This window comes from Leuresthes tenuis, unplaced genomic scaffold (assembly GCF_036924035.1).
Source record: "Leuresthes tenuis unplaced genomic scaffold, fLeuTen1.0.hap1 SCAF_5, whole genome shotgun sequence".
Classification (NCBI taxonomy): domain Eukaryota; kingdom Metazoa; phylum Chordata; class Actinopteri; order Atheriniformes; family Atherinopsidae; genus Leuresthes; species Leuresthes tenuis.
The window spans coordinates 29,842,845-29,862,818 of NW_027325359.1; the positions used below are offsets into that span (position 1 = coordinate 29,842,845).

Genomic DNA, 19,974 nt, shown 5'->3' on the forward strand with positions numbered 1-19,974 from the left:
TTGGATCCACTTTTGCAATATACTGTCATGGAAACATAGCTATAACTATGCAGAAATAAACCTGTGAGGGCACTTTTGGACTATCAGGAGTTCTTCTTTTATTAAGATTTACCAGCTGGCTATAATGACCAACAGAAGGGGAAGTTTTGGGTGGAAAGATGGTTGTTGAGATGAGAGCAGCTCTTACTGCTCAGATTTTACTTTGATGCCGTGCTCGGTAATAATTCTGTGGTGATTTGACACCATCTCATGGTAAAAATCTGCAGTACATCAGACCTAAGGGAGGGATAAGATGTTTGAGTTATTTCAAAGTGGATAAGAAGAGCTATGCTGCTTTGTGAGTGTGTAAGTATCTTATTCCATATCATCCTTGTCTTGTTCACATTTTTATATCAGCCAGCTGCAGTGCACCAGAGAAGGCAGCCAGATGTTGTGTGTCATCACGGAGAAGCCAGAAAGCCATGCCAGGTGGCAGTAAAAAGCACCAGATGGAGGTAAAAGTTGTCACCAAAAGCAGCAGCCAAACCAGGAATGTTCCATGAAGTTAGTGACAACTTTTGGACTGAAATCAGAGTGAATCTCATCTGGAAAACCAGGATGGTGCCAACATTTTTCATTTATTTGAATTTACAGTCGGTATTAAGTTTTTATCTAACTATAAGACGTGAAAGAGAAAAAATCAAATACCATCATTTGAACAGTGAAACAGTTGGTTTACACCACACAGTGTAGAGCTGACAGCAAAGAAGTGAAAAAGGTTTCATTTAAATCCTGCTTTATTTAGAACATTTATATCGAGCCATATTTAAACCTATTCTCCCCACAGAAAACAGCAAAATACTTGGGTTGCTGTGCACAGGCTGAGTTTTGTAGTAAATTCACACAGGATGGCACTGATCATGTGACAGCCAACATCTATTATGGACCATGTTCTGTTCAGCTGGAGAACTGAGGACGTGTCCATGAGCCATCTGGAGAGGATTACAATCGCCAAAAAAAAATGCTGGACGGACCAATAGGGTATAACTGTCTTGGTTTATTTCTAGCTCTCCCTATCTCTTTTTTACCCTCCTCTATTAGCTTTCTCTAATGAATGCACGAAGCCCAGAGAGGAGAAGGGAAAGACGGACATAAAGACTGTCAGACAGAAAAACTGGGAAGGATCGTGGGTGAGGGGAACTTGGATCAAAAACAAACTTGAGCAATGACTGTTTAGAGAAGTAAGACGGAAAGTTCAGGAGCCTAAACCTCTAACAGGATTAAAACCTTCACAGAAAACAACAGGAGGAGAAGGAACTCATCCATATAAGGACTCAAGAACTGCCTCCAACACAGCAGGATTTTTTTAAAGTGTGACTGAGCACAGTTATTCAAAGAAGAATTAGTCGGCTCTATCTTGAAGAATTGCCACTGGAATAGAAACATTTAAGACATAATTGCAGCTCCAGTTGTTGAAAAGTTGAAGTGTTGAGGGAAGTGATGTCAGGCAGACGGATTCTTCTCTTTCTCTTATCTCTGTGTCTGACTGTGGGCTCAGTCCAGAGCCAGGGTTCATCCCAGGATACCTTCATAATCCAGTACCTAGAGAGAAGACTGGCTCAGATGGAGGTGAGTTGTTGCTGCTTCTGTGTTACTTTGACCAGCTTCAGGAGAACAAAAGCATAAGAGAATAGCATCAATCCTCAGCGTTCTTACTACTGACTGTTAACCATACATTACCTTAAATATGCAGTGTCCAGTCGTCCCTCTATTTTATCCTTTCTTTTACATTTTTCATCAGTTTGTAATCCATTTGAAAAAGAATGTGTCACCTAAAACCTTTGATATTTGCACCATGGTCTGATCATCTGGCTGCCATGTTTTTGGCATCCTCTCTGTCGTTGTCTGACTGCTTTGTAATAAGTCTGCCTGTTACTGGAATCTGGATAGGCCAACATAAAATGTATTTCGTAGATCGTCACATGTTAGGTACTAAAATGTAGGCCTGTTTCATGTCTGAGTCGTTTTAAACATCATTTGTGTTTTAAAAAAGACTTGCTTTTGTAGAAGTGGTCACAGGTGACATTAACTGGGTAATCCAAGCTGTTTGAGTGTAGTCCAAGCAAAGGAAAGTCAGTGAACTTCATTTATTAGCCAGACACAGCTGTATACTGTATAATGTATACAGCAATATAATGTTGTTACATACTGCTCAATTTTTTACATTAACCAGCATTGTCACATCTATGTCTATTACACTCGGGTGTAAATGCTGCTACTGTAAAGTAATTTCCCAGTTTGGGATAAATAAAGTACTTCTATTCATTCTACCTCATTACTGCATCCATGGTCTGTTATTTCTATTTCTTCTTTATACTTATAGTTTACTGTTTTTGCTACTTTTCTGCACATAATAGCATACATTTTACATTTTATACTTTGTATCCTTATACTTCTTCTAGTATTTTCTTATATTAAGACTTTTTCATTCAATGTTTACTATTTTATTTTTAATTTTATTGTGTTGTTAGGGAGACCGAGAGTCACAAAATTTTAATTCTTAATGTCTGAGTATGTATTACAGAATTGACAATAAAGCTGACTTTGACTTTGACTTTGAGGACTGAACAACTGAACTTTGAGGACTGCATACTATCTGGCCACCATACTATCTTCCTCAGAAGAAGGCAGAAAGAAGTCAGGCTTTTTGAAGGCTATAAAAAATGTACCCTACTTCTCACTGGAAGTATTTTCCCTGTGAGTTGGTCTCAATCGCTGGTTTTGAGTATTCTTTTAACACGATATTTACTTTATATATTATGATCCGGTAAATCTGGGCATGATTTTGTGACTAAACGTTTGTAAGCCTGTAGGGGCAGATTGTGTCCTCAGGTTCTTCGATCCACCCGCTTGCTTTTCTTATCTGCTTCAGTTTTACACCCAGATATGGCAGTTTAGTTTTTTGTTAGTAATGTTTCGTCAATGACATGCGAACACTTCACTAAAACTCTTCTGTCAGTCCCTGGTTTGGTTTAGGCAATAACATTTCTTGGTTAGGGTTATGGTGAAGGCCATGTATGTTCTTTTTACACCACCGTTTCGTTATAGGACGCCATTTTGCTGATTGCCTTGGTGACACATCAACATGTTAAGAAAAGTTGTCATTGTCTTTGCTGGATTTGTTACGGTTATAAGTGACGGTGCTACACCACTGTCATGGTCTGCAGATAGCTGCCATCTTTACGCTTCACATGCAGTTGCTTTCGCATTTTCTTTGAATGCACTTATAGGTTGTTTTGCTTGCATGAACACACAACCCATTCAATTAGAGTTACAAAACTTATTTGATTCTGTTTCACGACTTTTAAAGTAACTTTGTAAGAGGAAAACAGTTTTATTTACTCATAAAAATTAAAATTTTCTTGTTGTAATTCAGTATTCATTGCACCATTTCTCTGTGTTATTGAATTCAGGAGCGTCTCAATCAGTGTGAGCAAAACACATTGAGCTTCAGCCAGAAAACTTATGACCTCTCCACTGAGATCAGGGGCTGTCTGTCCACACTCACTGTTCTGAGGTAGGCCAGTTTAAATCACCTCTATCAAACCGTTGTCCAACGTAAACAACGTTATACTGACAAATTAATCAAATGATTGAAAATAACGACTAGAAATATGTTGAATCCGTTTTGTTTCTTCTCCGTAGATCAGAGGTGAAGAGCCAGATGGATGGTGTGTCTGCGCGCGTAGACCGAGTGGAGAGAGAGCTGGAATATTTGGAAAATAAGATTCCAACTCAGTCTGACATTGAGATGGAGGAGGCACTGCTGGAACAACAGATAATAGCTGCAGAGCTGGAGCAGCTGAAAAAGAAGTCCACCATCAAAATACAGAATGGTAGGAAGTGTGTGCAGTGCCCAAAGCTGATTAAAAGGGAAGAAATAATTAACACCAAGTAATAAAAGTACTTTCTCAAACGTCTCCAGACTGCAGCACAACTCTGAGTCAAATCAAGTCTCTCAAGATTGTGAAGAAGGCAGGAGACACACATGGTTGCTGGTTCAAGGACCCCTCTGAAGGTTCAGCTAAGGTCTGTAATGTCTGAGAATTTACAGTAACAACGAACTTTTCTCTGTCTCACACTCAGTGTGTGGCATCTGACGGATAGTCTGATGTTTTCACCGTAACAATCCAAATTAGTTTGTTTGGGCCGTGTGAGAACATCCATCTTCTAAAGTTTGCCAAAACACAAATGTAAGAGGATTTGCTCATAGCACAATTTTACAGTCTCAGCCCTCTCATCAACCCTGGTGTCTGGTAGTAGTTTAGTAAGCAGCTCATTTCTCTGAAGAAATTTTACCCAATTTTCTCAGGGGGTAGAAACGCAAATCCTGAAGAATGTTAATGTTGCTTCATACGTGTACTTTTTCCTCACATGTTAGTCTTAATAATTATGTGACGGGTCAGTAATTTGTTTTAAGCTTGTTCAGCTGTCCCTGAAAGAGCAAAACAAACTGAGTTAAATTAAGTTACTTAGGTACTTTGGTGCATAATGATTGTAACCGAAATCGTCCACATAAATCAGTATTCACTTCAATTTAACTGAATGCAGGCCAGTTTGGCAACCAGAAGTATTGACTATGAGGTCCCGCTGTTATGATGCATGCAGCATGTGACGCTGGCTTTTGATCCGTGCACTCATAACATGATAACATGCACTGTTTGTCTCTCACTTTGTTCACCTTGAGGACAGACCATGACCATACATGATTTCAGCATTGTTCTGCTGATTGTAGACGATGAATTCCTAACTTTTACTGTAATCTTACACTGGGAAACAACTGTTTCTTTACAGAGTGTTGAATCCCCTCTGATTTTTTTTTTTACATTTTTACAAGGGCCAGAAGCTTTCAGTTTTATTTATTTTTCTTCATAGCTGAGATGTTTTCCAGACCTAAAGACTTGTGTGATTTTCTATCAGGTGATGCTACATTCACAACTTTTCCTTACTATTGTTTCCTCCATCCAAACTGTCTGAAAAAGTGTTGAAAACTAATTTAAAACAAGCATATATGTTTTAAAAGACAATTTTATCTTTGTATTTCTTCTAATCATACAAACACTGATGGAAAATTACTCTAAATGTGCAAGTTTAGAAGTCTGTAAGCAGGTACGTTGAGCGCCATAACACAGCAACAGCTGCACTCTACTTTTAACAGAGCCCATATTGTCTGACAGATTTTTGGAAGGATTTGAATCATTTGCAGATCATTGCACTCTGTGTCTGTGTATATGCTATTCCTGGATAAAGGATGAAAGTAATCTACTCTCACTGGTCCCAACTGTACATCTTTCAGGTCTACCTGCTCAGTGGAATTCGTAACAACACTCTGCAGGAGTATGTGTCTCTGGAGAGCTTCACAGAGAAGACTTCTATGCCTCCAGCAAAGATGGTGCAGCTGCCTTTCGACTGGCAGGGGACAGGTCACGTGGTTTACAATGGATTCCTGTATTACCACAAAGCAGATACACCCAACCAAATACTGAAGGTTTGTGACTAGTGAGGCAATCACAAGCCGATATGCCATGCATGTGCTATCATGGCATTTCTCACGTGATTTGCAGAAAAAAACTGTTTGTTTATTCGGGGGAAATTATGTTGCTAGGCAGAAATTACAAGAAACAGTCACCGACTGTACACAGTTTACCAATCTGAGACTGATTTCATAAGAGTGTTGTGTTGAATTACAGTGCAGCCTTTGGCTGGAGTCTGATCACTCTGAGGAAGCTTAGTCATCAGGGAGTGGGCTCTGTTCTGTTTCCTTTGCATCTCTGTGTGAGCTGAGGTCAACGAGACCACGATGCCAAGAGAAATAATTTTGTTCCACTAAAACAAAATATTTTAAAGATTCTTTGGGTGTTTTGAAGCAAATGGAATTAACCACCGGCACTCAGAAAAAGCATATCCAAGAAGTAGAGCAGAAAAAAAGGATTACATTCATTTAGATTTTGTATGTTTGTTGGGATTTTCTGTAATTGATCATAAACTACTGAATTTACAGCAATTAACTCTTTCTGTGAAGCAACATCATCGGGTAAAATCTGCAACAAACTCAGATTGCAAACATGGTCAAAATCCGGTCTTATCATTAAACGCATGTTACCACCCTGAACTTAGCATTTAGCAAGAAGTAGCAGTGTCCCACACAGAGCATGGCTGCCCTTTAAAAAGTATGTTATATTAACCTTTCACTGGCCTCTAAGCCAAACTTCTCCCACAAAGGTAGACCTTCTGAACGGCACGGTGGTTGACAGCACCCTTCTGCCAGGAGCCGGTCGTCTTCCCGTATACAGTTTGAATCCTGACACCTACCTGGACATGGCTGTTGACGAACTCGGCCTCTGGGTTATCCATGCTGACCCTGAGTACAGAGGAAACCTGGTCATTACCAAACTGGATAAAGGTAGAGATGACCACCTCCTGCTGTTAACATGTTTTTTTTTTGTACTTTTCTCATAACAGACAATAAAACTTAAAGTTCCCAAAGATCCTTTTTGTGCCTTTGAAAGCTTTACCAAAGAAAAGGAGGACATGGTGATATATTTGGGGGCCTAGCAGCAAAGCTGCGAAAGCATCCAGTTATTGTAGATTTTCCTATTATTATTCCTCTACTTTCCGCTGCCATTGAAACCTATGGCAGCCCCGAGAACACTTTGGTAAAAAGTTTTGAAATTTGGCACACGTATATAAGACAATGCCATGAGCAAAGTCAAGAATTTTCATGCCCGGAAAATGAACTCTCTAGCGCCACCAACACGTCAAAGTTTGAAGTGCATTCAGTTGTGTAACTTTGGACTCGTTGGTCCAAATTTCACAAATGAGGTAGCGTTGGAATCCTTGGATCAAGACGAGTCCAATTTACGACCCTTTGCATCCTATGATGTCAATTTCCGCCTAATTAGATTTTCCGCCATTTTGAATTTCATCAAAAACCTTCAAACAGCATTTCAGGTCACGCAGATTGTCCGATTTCCACGGGACTTGACACATAGAATCTTCAGACCAAACCGCACAAAGGTTTTTGTGTGGATTTAATTACGCTTCCGTTTGCCCGTACCAGCCAAATCAATAAAACTTGGCGATGACGAGGACGCCAAACAGGAAGTGAGGCCATATCTCGGCAACAGTTTGGTGTTTTGACTTCAAACTTCTAACACAGACTCATGACCACTTCATTGAGAGGTCCAAGAATTTTTGTGACCTTTGAACTTTAGGGGGCGCTATATGTGGCAAAAATGCATTTTTGCTCATATCTTTGGAGCCGTTGGTCCAAATTTCACAAATGAGGTACCGTCGGAATCCCTAGATCAAGACGAGGTCATCTCATACCAATATGAGGTCATTTTCGACATATTGTATCTTCCGCTATTTTGAATTTTATCGAAAACCTTCAAAAAGCATTTCAGGTTTTTCAGATTGTCCGATTTCCACAACACTTGATACATAGAATCTTCAGACCAAGGCTCACAAAAGTTATCATGTGGATTATTTAATTTCATTTTAAAAATGATTGTGCCCATAGCAGCCAATGAAACTCTAGCGCTGACACGCTAAACAGGAAGTGAGACCCTATCTTTGCGATACATTGATGCCAAATGTGGTGTATGGACTCATGAAGCCTTCATGCGCATCCATAGGCTTGCCTGCTATGCTGATAATTATTGTTTGTTGTAATCAGGATCTTTGGCAGTGGAGTACACCTGGGATACACAATGTAGAAGCCGCGATGCTGAAGGAGCCTTCCTGATGTGTGGTACCCTTTATGTGGTCTACAACACACGCTATGGAGGACGCTCCACCATTCAGTGTCTTTATGACATCCACGACACCATCCACAGGTTGGTGCACACGCATATAGTGCAAGCATGTGTGAACTCTCGACATGAACACGTATCGTCGCAGTGAAACTGTAGTTTGACTAATTCAAATGCATTGTCTCTCAGAACTGCAGCCATTTACAGTGTTGAAACTTTTTTTTCCTTTTCTCTGCCATCCATGGGCAGCAATGAGAGTCCTGTGATGTTCTTCCCAAAGCGCTACACCAGTCACAGCAGCATCCACTACCACCCCGGAGAAAAGCAGCTGTACGCCTGGGACGATGGCTACCAGACAATATACAAAGTGGAGACACGCCGGAATGACTGAATCACTGCAAAGTGATGCTGATATGCATATTTTCCATCCTGTATCCTGGGTCAAAACCTTTATAATCACTTAAACATAAAACCATATGGTGCAACAACAAGAAGAAAGTTCTATCTATTATTGCTCACTAAAGTGATCCTTTGCTGACAATGGAGGATGTCTTTGGTATTGTGAATATGAACTAAAGGCCTTATATGTATTTTGTAAGCATTGTAGCTGCGATTAATACAATAAAGATCATTTAAGTTTTTGGCATCTTTTGTGAAATTGCTTTTTTGGAATTAATGAAACATCCACAGATAGCTTTAAGATAATATTTCCCACACACCAACATTTATGCTAATGTTAGATAAGCTCATGTTTTCTTAGCTTATTGAAATTCAGAAGGAGAACTTGCACGCGTCTGACCTACGATCTACACATGCAACCCAGAATGTATAGCAACTTTATACTTTGTTGACTATCTATCTTAACTTCCACAGTTTAACATTCTGCATGTTTTATATACGGTATGTATGGCCATATACTGTGTGTTGCATGTTTAATTTAGATTCTTATACTACTAAATTTAGTATACCGGTGCTGAATGGTTCAACTCAGCCACATATTATCTGTAAACATGGGAAACCTTATTCATTTGAGTTCAGTCTAGTTTTTCTATTCAATCATGTCAAATTCAGATCACAACCTTTTTTTGAGAGATGCAAACACAGTAAATGTTCATGTTCAAACAACCACACAACAAGTAAACAGAACAATCCAAACAAGGCCGGATGACAAGACAATGTGGGCAACTTCCCTGGAAACAAACTATTTCCTCTTCCAATATCTGATATATCTCTGTCAGGCATTAATTATTGGACTGATTTTTCAGTGTATAAAATACAAGATAATGCTAAGAAAATGATAATGCTTAAATAAACTGTTAATGTAATATCTGGGTTATTCTCACTCCATTTAACTATTTCTATTAATACACTGGGGATGTGCGATGTGAAGTAGTTTGGAAGTTTTATCAGAATAAAACCATAACAACAGGATGTGTCTGTGATCGAGAGCCATATTGATTGTGTCTTGCAATCCAGTTAGATAAAAGATCATATCATCAGTAGTGGACAGAATGTACAGGGTTTAAGAAATCAGTTACTCACTGATAAAAAAATTTTGTTAACTGCATCTTTGGGTGACATTCTGTGTCCTTAAATGTCACTTATAGAGTTATTGGGCCTCAAGCTCCACTATCCAGTTTCTCCGGGTCACAAAAGGGTCACTTTATATGAACAACAAATAAAATTCCTATTTTATTAATAAACACTTGTGGTATCAGCTCTGTTATATCGGTTTCTCAAGCATTTTACATTCATTTAAGTGATTTAATTTAGCATTGAGCATGAAACAAAACCTGAAACTTAGCATCTCTTTTTGACATCTGCTCCCTTCACCATGAAGCGGTCTAAATCTGTCCTGAGATCTTTTTCTATCTAAGCATACAGGAACTGCCTCATATGTTCACATCTGAATAGTTTGAAAAAATCTCTGAGCCCAGGTTTTGTAGAATCTAAAAGGTGTTCGACATCTAATGCTCTATAAAAGATCGCATTTATGAAGGGGAACAGAAAAAAATCAAGTGTATATTTTGTTTGTCTGCTTTAAGTCTGATGAATATTTTGTCTGAATATTATTAATAAAAATTAATTCAATTGTCAATTTAATGTCTTATACATGGGAGCTTTTCCCCTTCAAAATATGTTTGTTTTAAAGATATAAACTATAGGATATATAGTAGAACTGACACATGTAATATCAAGATCTATATTTAATGATGTCAGCGTTTTTAAAGCAAACTAACTGTTTTTTAGTGGCTTTAGGGATTTGCCTGTATTGGGAAACACATTTGAGCAACACAGACCGATTCCATTTCAGATAAGATTCTGTTCAGGACAGTATCAAATATCCTTGAATTATCTGTCAGAAGAGCAATATTGCCCTCTGTTGGTTGTGCTTACATTTGGATGAATATTAATGTATTTTATTCCCTTTTCTTTGACTTTACAGTGGTAAAACTCTGTAACTATAATCCACTTTTTCATTTCAATTACTCAGAGTCCCCTATGCTGTAACCTTGACTTACATATGATATGAAAATATTGTAAAACCACATGATTCAAAACAAGCTTGGGAATTGAGATTTCTTTTAATTATGGATTTAACAGTAAAATATAACATAAATGCATGTGTTTATTCTGATTAACAGGTTTTACTGCACCTCGGGTGTACAGTAGGTTCCTTTGAGTTTATGGCTTCAAACTGGAACAATTAAAAAGAAGCATATTATAAACCATTAAATCTTAAACTAATGGCTCCAAGATGTATGGCTTTTAATCTTGTGTTTTTTGCTCCAAACTTCTCACGTAGTCTCTTTAAAACTGTGTTAGGTAAAGATGATAGATGCATATAAAAAAATTTATTTTTGCATGTTTATATCAGAACGTGCAGTCACTTTTCCCTAAGTCCAGGTTTGGGAACTTGGGACCACCAAAACAGTGTAAAGAAGTCCTACAAAGAAATAAGCTCCACCTCAATCATATTTGAATAATGCTCATTGCCCGATGTATCAACCTTAGGTCCCATTTATAAATACAGATTACTATATAAGCAGTTTTATTGATTTTTAAGTAGCAGTGCTTCCTTATTCCATATCGGTATTTTTACTTCTGTTGAATTTTTGCAGGACCTCCGTACAGGCAATTGTGTTTAACTTGATGCATAACTTAAAACCTCCAGACGTTCTGACGTAATCACGTATTTTACGTTTTAAAATCCTCTGTTTTCATTCCGCCCATTTTCAGTTGACGGTGACGTAGGAAAGAAGGCGGTCCCAAGGCAGCCGTTGAGACTGACTGTAGTAACAAACCGAACAAACGTTAACCACTCAGATTTTCCACTTAATCTACAAACTAAGTGGCTTTGTTTTAACCATGAGGAGGAGAAGCAGCTGTAACGCTAACAGGAGAAGTTCAACAATTAGAAGGCGCAGTGAGAATGTGGGTTTTGATGAATTCGGCTTTGCTCTCACTAAAAGAAAGGACCAAAAACTTCATCACCGATGTCACGACTACAGGTGCGGGGCAGGTTAATTACCGTTAAGGTAGCTTCTGTACAGTAGCATACAACTAACTAAGCAGCTCATTGTTGTCATGACAAAAGTCATGTGGTATAACTTTTTGAGTTGTTTTGGGTACGTTTTAATTCTGCTCATTTGGCTAATTAATATCATGAATTGCTTTTCTGATAGCGGCTAACATGCAAGCGCCTTTGAACTTCGCTGTGTTTGGGTTTGAGACTAAATTACATGAAATTTAAATGGTCATCATAAAATCTTAAATCATTCATATTTGTGAATGCATTAGAATAGCTTCATATATCTTAGTATTGTCTATCTATCTATTGACAAACAAATAGGATAAGTCCATTTCGCAGGGCAAGTAGTTCTAGGAGGTTTAATTGTAAACTGGATTGAGATTTTGAACTCGGTCCCTTCCACATTATACTGTAATTTGGTCTTTTAATTGGTCACTCGTCTAAATAAAAAGAGGTATATGCATACTTCCTAGAAACAAGATTAAATGACATAAGCATATAAAACCTCTCACATCAGCATGGGTGAGATCACTGATAATCATTCTGGTTTGTATTGTGCTCAGACCCCTTATAAGCTTTTCCAGCAAATTATCTAATCCCTAAAACTGATGAATCAGTCCAAACTCACAATGATGTGTTGTCTCGGTCAGTTACCCCCAGCTGAGCTCAGTGAGGGTGAAGGAGCTGTGTGAGCTGCTAAGCTACTGGAATGGAGCCAGCTTTATCTGCAAGAGTCAAGTGAGCCTTGTACAATCTGCAAAAAGGGTTGTTTTTCATTTCTAACGTGCAGTACTTACTTGAACATTCTCTTCTACGTCATGCTTTTCAGATCGAGCGGTTTATCAGGATGGGCATTCCTCCAAGCCTGCGAGGTAGAGTCTGGAAGTGTCTCCTCAACATCGACAGTCTAAGAGAAACCAGTGATTTCAACTACCAGGTAAAATAAAAATCAGGATTACACTTTACCAGTAATCGTCTACATGTATGAACTCAGAAGTTCAGTTTTAAACTAATCAAGTCTAATAATGAAATAATGATTTATCTCCCTTTTGTCTTTGAATGCACCATCATGTGTACACATGAACATCCGCATTTCTTAAAAACAGGGTTTTTCCCCGTTCTGTTTGCAGAAAAGATCATGTTGCTGCAGCTCAGCTGACAAAAAGCTTTCAGTTGAAGCGAAGTTGTACAGTTTGAAGCTTAGTCACATGTATCAGCGATGTCTTACAAATATTCTCTCGGCTCTTCAGCAAAAACCACCTTTATCTCAGAGTTGTCCCACTCAGGTCTTACTGGATCTGGTCTAATACTGGGAGTGTTTGCGTCTGGGTCTTTATCTTTGGAGTGTTGTTTTATATAGCTGTGTATTTCATAATGTGTTCTTACATCTCAGTTCCTCAATGTAATAGGCGCAAAACTGTTCATTTATATGCAAGCATATCAAAAGTCTTTGTAGCAAGGCTATTATAGGGCTAGGTCCACCAGTGCCATGTAAACAAAGAGGATGGTGGCGCTCAATGTGATATTTTAAGTAAAAAGCCAAAGTTTTCCAGTCCATACAGAAATATATAAATACAGTCGAAATAAGTGAAAATCTGCTTAAACCTGCATTTTATGTGGACCTGAGTTTATCAAAATATGTATGTTGAGAACTTTGTTGAAAAGTAGCAGTAACACAGAAATTAGGAACATATAAGCAGAAGTAACATAGTAATTACTGTGTGTGTAACTATAAACTTGCTGATTGGCTGTTACATTGTGTGGTTTGATGTTGGGTCATCTCAGTACATGACTAATGAGATTTTGCGTCACTTCACACCACACACAGAGTAGTAAATCCACGGTGTAGTGAGCTGTTGTACTGTTTCTGAGGTGTTCTCACCAAAGCAGGTCACGGGCATTTCATTAAGAACTCAGGAGCTTGTGTCAGTGTCTGAAAATAGGATAATGAGTCTGAATTTTGATTTGCATGCACATATCTGTGAAGACAAAATGTAATTCTGAGACTGTCCAGCAGATGTCACCACTTTAACTGTGTTTAATGTTTTAAGTAATAAATGCTTTACCCACAGCTGCTCCACTGTGACTCTGAGCTTTAGAGAGGTTTATTTTATCCTCACAATGAATAACCATGATTTTATTATAATTGAACTAATCCTGTTGATTGTGTACAGTTACCAACCATGTGTCTGTCATTCATTCATAGCAGAAATAAAACTGCTTTCTAACAGGAGGACGTGCTGCAATGGTTTTTATTCATTATTATGCTCCCCCCCCCCCCCCCCCCCCAACAGACATGCTTGTCTGAAGTACGAGGGCCCCTTGTGGACTTGGGTGTCAGCGAGTACAGCATTTTGTCTGCCATTGCCACACTGAGTGAAACCCAGAACGATCTGGGTTTAAACCGACAGCATTCCTCAAACTGCTCTGAGCCCTGTTACTCTGTCGATGACATCACTCTGTTCAGACAGATCGCCCTGGACCTACGTGAGTTCAAACAGGGAAACGGGATTAGAAGCTTCGGAAATTGATTGTAAACTTTGTGTTTCTGTTCTCTTGAGAAAAATGTTTTTACTTTCATAGTCGAAGGTTCTTATTATGGTTCTGCAAGTCACGCTGAATCGATTCTAACAACCAAATTTAAAGTGGTTAAAAGTCCTTTGACCTTTAGAATTAGACGTGTGACACAACTTTTCTGTAAATCTTATTGTGTTTTATTCAACTGTTGCACATTATCTGAGGTTAAGGTTTAGTTCATGTCTTAACCGAGGTAGAAATAACGTAAAGAGCACTTTGATTTGGCCACTTCCACAGAGCGTTCCTTCCCAACCCACCGCTCTCTTATGGGAGAGAGTCCAGAGGCCATCGAGGGTCAGGCTAAACTCTTCAGGGTCCTCATCGCCTACGCAAAATACAACCCACAGGTTGGCTACAGCCAAGGTAGTGAACTGCCAGATTGGACTGTTGAATATTTAGTTCTGCACCTGTCAATTTGTTTTTAGAAACCAGTTTACAGTCAGGATTTATCTGAGCACTCATCCCATGTATGATCAAGTATCAGTTTGGTGTGTCAGGTAATGAGGGAAGGTGCTGCTGTAACACACACACACACACACACACACACACAGTTCTGTTCTGACTGACCTGTGTTTGAGATAATAAGATCACATGTGACCAGTGCTAAATACAAGTTTGATTAATTCACACTTAACATGTATTCAGATACGATCACTCAGGCTCCAATCTGAGGCGCCAAGGACCATTCAAGGACCACCTTTAATCTGGTGTGGCTCCATTCAAGCACTGGAGTCCTCACTTACTGTATATGTTTGTCCTCACTCTTCCGGTTTCTTTTTTTTAGTAAAAAGCAGTGTCCAAACAGGATGTACTCACAGACTTCGGCTTTATTTCTGTAGTGAATGTGGCTGTTATCATTCCATTTACACAACAATGTCGACAAACTTGAATATGCAAAACATTTATTATTGTGATGCAAACAAGAAATAACACACACACACACACACACAAAATACATTTGAGTGTGCTGTTATCCTCTGCTCAAATCTCTGGAAGACTTTAAGGTTTTTCCCTGTATCAGTGTCCCTGTCGATTGGAAAACATTCCCACAGCATTATGCTGCCACCACCATGCTTCACTTTACGAATGGTGTTCTTAGGATGAAGAGAGGCCATACACTAAAAGACCTCACTATTGTGGACAATAAAAATATTTTAAAATGTATTAGTGACTGGGCTGCTTAATATTTCACAGTAAATCATATTTAAGTGGTGATTAACATGTTATTTTACTGATTAATGGGATTTTAGCTTGACATGACGTTCCCTCACTGATCAGGGAGTCCTTAAAAAGTGTTCAGCCTTTTCGGTTATTTAAAGGAGGTAACTGCAATGCATTTTGTGACCAGCTGATGGCAATAGAAGACCATCAGTGTAAGTAGCTGGTGAGTTATTCCTCTGCACCTAAAAGAAAAAAATCATTTATAGTTTTGATATAGTTGGACTTTTGATTTAACTTGATTAACTCTGGTTTTGAATCAGATCTTGGATTCTTTTTTATGTATTTTTTTTTTCACTGGGAATTTAAATGATCAACCATGAGATCGTGATGGAAAAAAACAAGCTCGATGAACAGAGAACATTTCCCATTTTGCACATTCGATTGGTCTTATTATACGGGAAGCCAAAATGGATTTGATACAGAATTTAGTGTCAAACTGTTGTTTTGCATTTTATTTTTTTCACGTTATTGTCATATTGAACCTTTACATAACATTTCCCAATGTGTTGAAATTACACCTCTTCACACTGCAAAGTGGATCGATGGAACATGTTGATTGTTACATAGCTGACGTATTTACTATAGTCTACTGTAAATCCAAGGCACATACACACTTGGTACATTATATCTTATTAAAGCTGTGTTGTTCTTTGTGCATTATCCCTTAAAATTGTGTGTGTTTGCTTCACAGGGATGTCCTACATAGCTGCTGTGCTGCTGATGCAGTTGGGAGAGGAGGAGGCCTTCTGGGCTCTGACAGCCTTGTTGGATAAATCCAAATATCTAGCTGAACTGTTTGACCTCAGTCTCACGAAGTAAGAATGGGCTTAAATGGACAGAATGTAGATTCAGATTAACAACTTTACAGATTTGTGTAAAATTTATGGAAATCAGTCAAAAAGAGTTGTAATATACATCTTTAAGTGAAATACAGAGGATGTTGTAAAAGATCCCTGGAAATTATTTGGGCCTATTGGTTAGATATATTAACATATTGGTGCGTTAAGATCAAGTGAACTGCGTGGGTGGAATGATTACAAATAGTCAATGAAAGGACTTTAAAAATCTTTTAGCTTGAGCTCACAATGAGCGAGGATTTGTTGTGACAGCCTATCAGCATTGAGATGTCATCAGAAGTGATAATGAGTAAAGAACATGATGGAGCCGTAGGACTACAGGTAACTTGGCTTAAGTTGTGTATCTTTTACTTCACTGTGAATCAGCGTAAGACGAGAACTGGATACGGCAGCGTTTTTGGCATCTTTTGAACTTCTACAGCTGATAAAGAGGCAGGAGTGACAAAAAGAAAGCTTAGAAAACATCAGTTTTCTGGAAAAGTTTGAACTGTTCTCTAAAAGCTTTTTTCTGAAGAAACTAGAAAAATCCATTTAGAGATTGAAATGTTCCCACGTTCCCACGTGCCATGTTCCCACACGGCATCATTACAGTTGAATAAATTAAACAACAGATACTATCACAGTCTTAAAGATTTGGTTTATATTCAAGCTCTTAAAGAAAATGTCTCTGTATTCATAAACCTTTGTTGTTGTTGTGTGTCCTTTTACTTAGTGATTTATTTTCTGTCCTGAGTCCCAGCTAAGAAACTAAACTGTGGTGTCTTGTCTGCTTCTAATTAGAGTTCAACATCAGGTGAAGATGTTTGACCAGTTCCTGAAACACCGGAAGCCTCAGCTCTCCAAGCACATGGTGAGTCGCCCAATATTAACCAGGCTCACGGGCTAAACTATTAAAGATTATAGTCCTTATAAGCTTTGGTGTTATCAAGGCTGCTCTTGATAATGGAAAAATCTGTTTGTTTTTACTACATAATATCTTGGTCCTTATATCTCACAAAATCTGCACACACACACATGCATTATAGGGCTTGTATTAAACACAATAGTCCCCCAAGTTTACAGCCAAAGATTTGACAGAGATGCAGATTATGTGTGGATGGATGCTTCAGTTTCAGACTAAGTAAAGGAGCTTATTTGGCTGAAAAAGGCAGTGAAAGAAATTTTGAATACATTTTTGGCCATGCCAAATCAGCCCTTCCTCTTCTGTCAACTTCCCTGCAGGAGTCAGTGGGAATCTTATCAGTCCACTTTGTGATGCCTTGGTTCCTCACTCTCTTCACTTCCCTGCCCTGCTGGGACTCTGTTCTTGCTGTCTGGGATCTCATCATTCTGCATGGTTTGTACACACACTTTCACACATTCCCAAATGTACAGAGTGAAGAAAGAGGATGAAAGAGGCTCGTACTTGAACAACACTGCATGTACGTTGTGTATTGATTTATGACTCATTCAGATGATGGGGTCATTTTATCTGGTTTTAATAAATCTTATCTTGTAACTGTTTATTTACGTGTTTGCTCTGGTTGTTCTGTTTTCCTTCTTTTGGGTTCCATCTTTTGGAAATGTTTTTCTGGGCTGATTTGACCACCTGTGTGGATCCATAGTTCATTTGTTTTATATTCTCTCTTATTTTCAAGGGTGTTCAAACACTTAAAAGGCTCTAAATGTTAATATAGTGCCTTTTTAGACATGTCTCTATACCTTAATTCACTTGGGTGGCTAACCTGCAAGTTTCTCTTAAAAAGCCTTTTTAATGGAGCAGGTTGGTCAGACATTAAATGTTGCTGATTTTAATCTTAATGTGATGATAATGAAGCTGAAACTGGCTGTCAAAATGAAAATCGCCAACAATTTCTCACATAAAGATGCTCTGTGGGGCCAATCATCTCCATGAACGTTGTGTTTTGGCACCGCCAACACTTTGAAAGGAATCTTACTTTAAATTTTCCCTGGTTTTATCTCGACCAGACCTGGAAACGGGCTTCTTTTTAGCAGTAGTTATTTCACAAAGCTGTGATATACGCTACATTGCCGTCTCAGACAGATGTCAGAGATGTAAAGTGACAGGTTGGTATGTCATTCAACAACTAGCCCCAGCACCTTTGACAAGCTCAGCCATTGACAACATTAGTGTCCTCTGTTTGGTGATCACAGTGGAAAAAAACGATCGTAAACAGATCATGGACTGACAAATCCGTGATACATAACAAAGGGGTAAAGCTGGTTTATCATAAAGAGACTTGTGCTGTCAAGATTTTGTGATTAAGAAAAATGAATAAAAGGCACAGAAATGACAACAGGAAGTGTTAGGAGGGCCAGAGAAAAGTGCCGCGTTAAACGCAGGCCTTTAAGTGTTTTCTGGCTGTCCAGCAAAAGCTTCCTTTCACGAAGCTGACTCTGTACATCCAGAGTGCGGATGTGAGAGTAGTGAGGATTTTTCATGCAACTCTGAGCAAGAAAGGAAATCATGATGTCACAAGGTTTGTTTTTTATTTAAAAAAAAAAAAGGTGATCGACCATCCATCCATCCATCATCTGCCGCTTATCCGGGGGTCGGGTCGCGGGGGCAGCAGCTTTAACAGAGAAACCCAGACGTCTCTGTCCCCGGCCACTTCCTCCAGCTCTTCCGGGGGGACCCCGAGGCGTTCCCAGGCCAGCCGAGAGACATAGTCTCTCCAACGTGACCTGGGTCTTCCCCGGGGTCTCCTCCCAGTGGGACGTGCCCGGAACACCTCCCAGGGAGGCGTCCAGGGGGCATCCTAACCAGATGCCTGAGCCACCTCATCTGACTCCTCTCAGTTCGGAGGAGCAGCGGTTCTACTCCGAGCCCCTCCCGGATGACTGAGCTTCTCACCCTATCTCTAAGGGAGGCGCAGACACCCTGCGGAGGAAACCCATTTCGGCCGCTTGTATTCGCGATCTCGTTCTTTCGGTCACTACCCACAACTCGTGACCATAAGTGAGGATGGGAACGTAGATTAACCAGTAAATAGAGAGCTTCACCTTCTGGCTCAGCTCCTTCTTCACAACGACGGGTCGGTGCAGAGCCCACAACACTGCAGACGCCGCACCGATCCGCCCGTCAATCTCACGCTCCATTCCTCCCTCACTGTGAACAAGACCCCGAGATACTTGAACTCCTCCACTTAGGGAAGGATCTCATTCAAGGTGATCGACCATCATTTTTTAAATGTTTCTCTTTTCTCCTCAGGCCTGCCAGCTGTGGTCCGTACGGCTCTGACCATCATTCAGCTCCTGGAGCCTCGACTGATGGACCTGAACGACGAAGGGGCTGTATTACCCCTGCTGCTAAGAGTACCTGTGGATGTGTAAGTAAGATTTGATGTTCTAGAGCCTTAAGAATGTCTCTATGTTGTCTATTCCGTTTGTATGCATTAATATTGTTGTTTTGGTGGTTAGAAACACTGTTCAGAGGGCATTTAATGACACACAGAAAAGTGTGGCTTGATCAGGAGCAGTGTCTTATGACTCTTTATAACAGTTCATGGTGTTGGACACACTTGAAAACATCTTCCCAGTTGAGAACAATGGGATTTCAGTGAAACAAATGAGAAAACCCAGCCCTTTTTTAGCCTAATGAGTCAGGCATAGAAACAACATTCAAGTTCAAACGCCTCACAACAAGTTGGACCTCTGCAGACTAAATCTGTAATTTGATTGATTTAGTTTTTTACAAAACTACAGTTTTCTGATTTATTTACTTTTTCACAGGGGGGGCTTTTCCACTGAATGTTCACGTTAGAGTGTAACTATGTCCTGCACTCTAAATGCTCACTAATACATTCAGCAAAATTAAGTTTTTATACTTTAGGCAGTACAGTTTTGTCTTATAGAGCCCTAGAATTCAAAGTGCACCCATCCAAAAGTAAAGCAAAATTTTTTTAAGCTAACATTCAAGCTATATATCACCAAGGTTCTGCTACTCTGAGGCTTTATTTCTGCTCTGCCTCCCTGTCGGCTCAACATGTTGATG

General features: G+C 39.3%; 2 protein-coding genes across 2 annotated transcripts in view; both read left to right on the top strand.

Annotated features, from left to right (window-relative positions):
• Window positions 1-1,098: 1,098 nt before the first annotated feature.
• Window positions 1,099-8,434, top strand: olfml1 (olfactomedin-like 1). The gene is made up of 8 exons (XM_072386602.1): window positions 1,099-1,608; window positions 3,453-3,556; window positions 3,685-3,875; window positions 3,965-4,068; window positions 5,336-5,527; window positions 6,262-6,442; window positions 7,718-7,877; window positions 8,043-8,434. Exons 1-8 carry the CDS (start codon window positions 1,480-1,482, stop codon window positions 8,182-8,184), a joined length of 1,203 nt encoding a protein of 400 aa, XP_072242703.1. The 5' UTR covers window positions 1,099-1,479; the 3' UTR covers window positions 8,185-8,434.
• A 2,702-nt stretch (window positions 8,435-11,136) lies between these two features.
• Window positions 11,137-19,974, top strand: part of LOC140306691 (uncharacterized) — a 50,863-nt gene continuing 42,025 nt past the window's right edge. Inside the window, exons 1-9 of the mRNA XM_072385290.1 lie at window positions 11,137-11,305; window positions 11,976-12,063; window positions 12,155-12,262; window positions 13,620-13,812; window positions 14,140-14,265; window positions 15,815-15,938; window positions 16,761-16,830; window positions 17,202-17,316; window positions 19,192-19,309. Coding sequence (XP_072241391.1) covers window positions 11,163-11,305; window positions 11,976-12,063; window positions 12,155-12,262; window positions 13,620-13,812; window positions 14,140-14,265; window positions 15,815-15,938; window positions 16,761-16,830; window positions 17,202-17,316; window positions 19,192-19,309 — 1,085 coding nt within the window. The 5' untranslated portion in view covers window positions 11,137-11,162. The remainder of the gene's footprint in view (window positions 11,306-11,975; window positions 12,064-12,154; window positions 12,263-13,619; window positions 13,813-14,139; window positions 14,266-15,814; window positions 15,939-16,760; window positions 16,831-17,201; window positions 17,317-19,191; window positions 19,310-19,974) is intronic.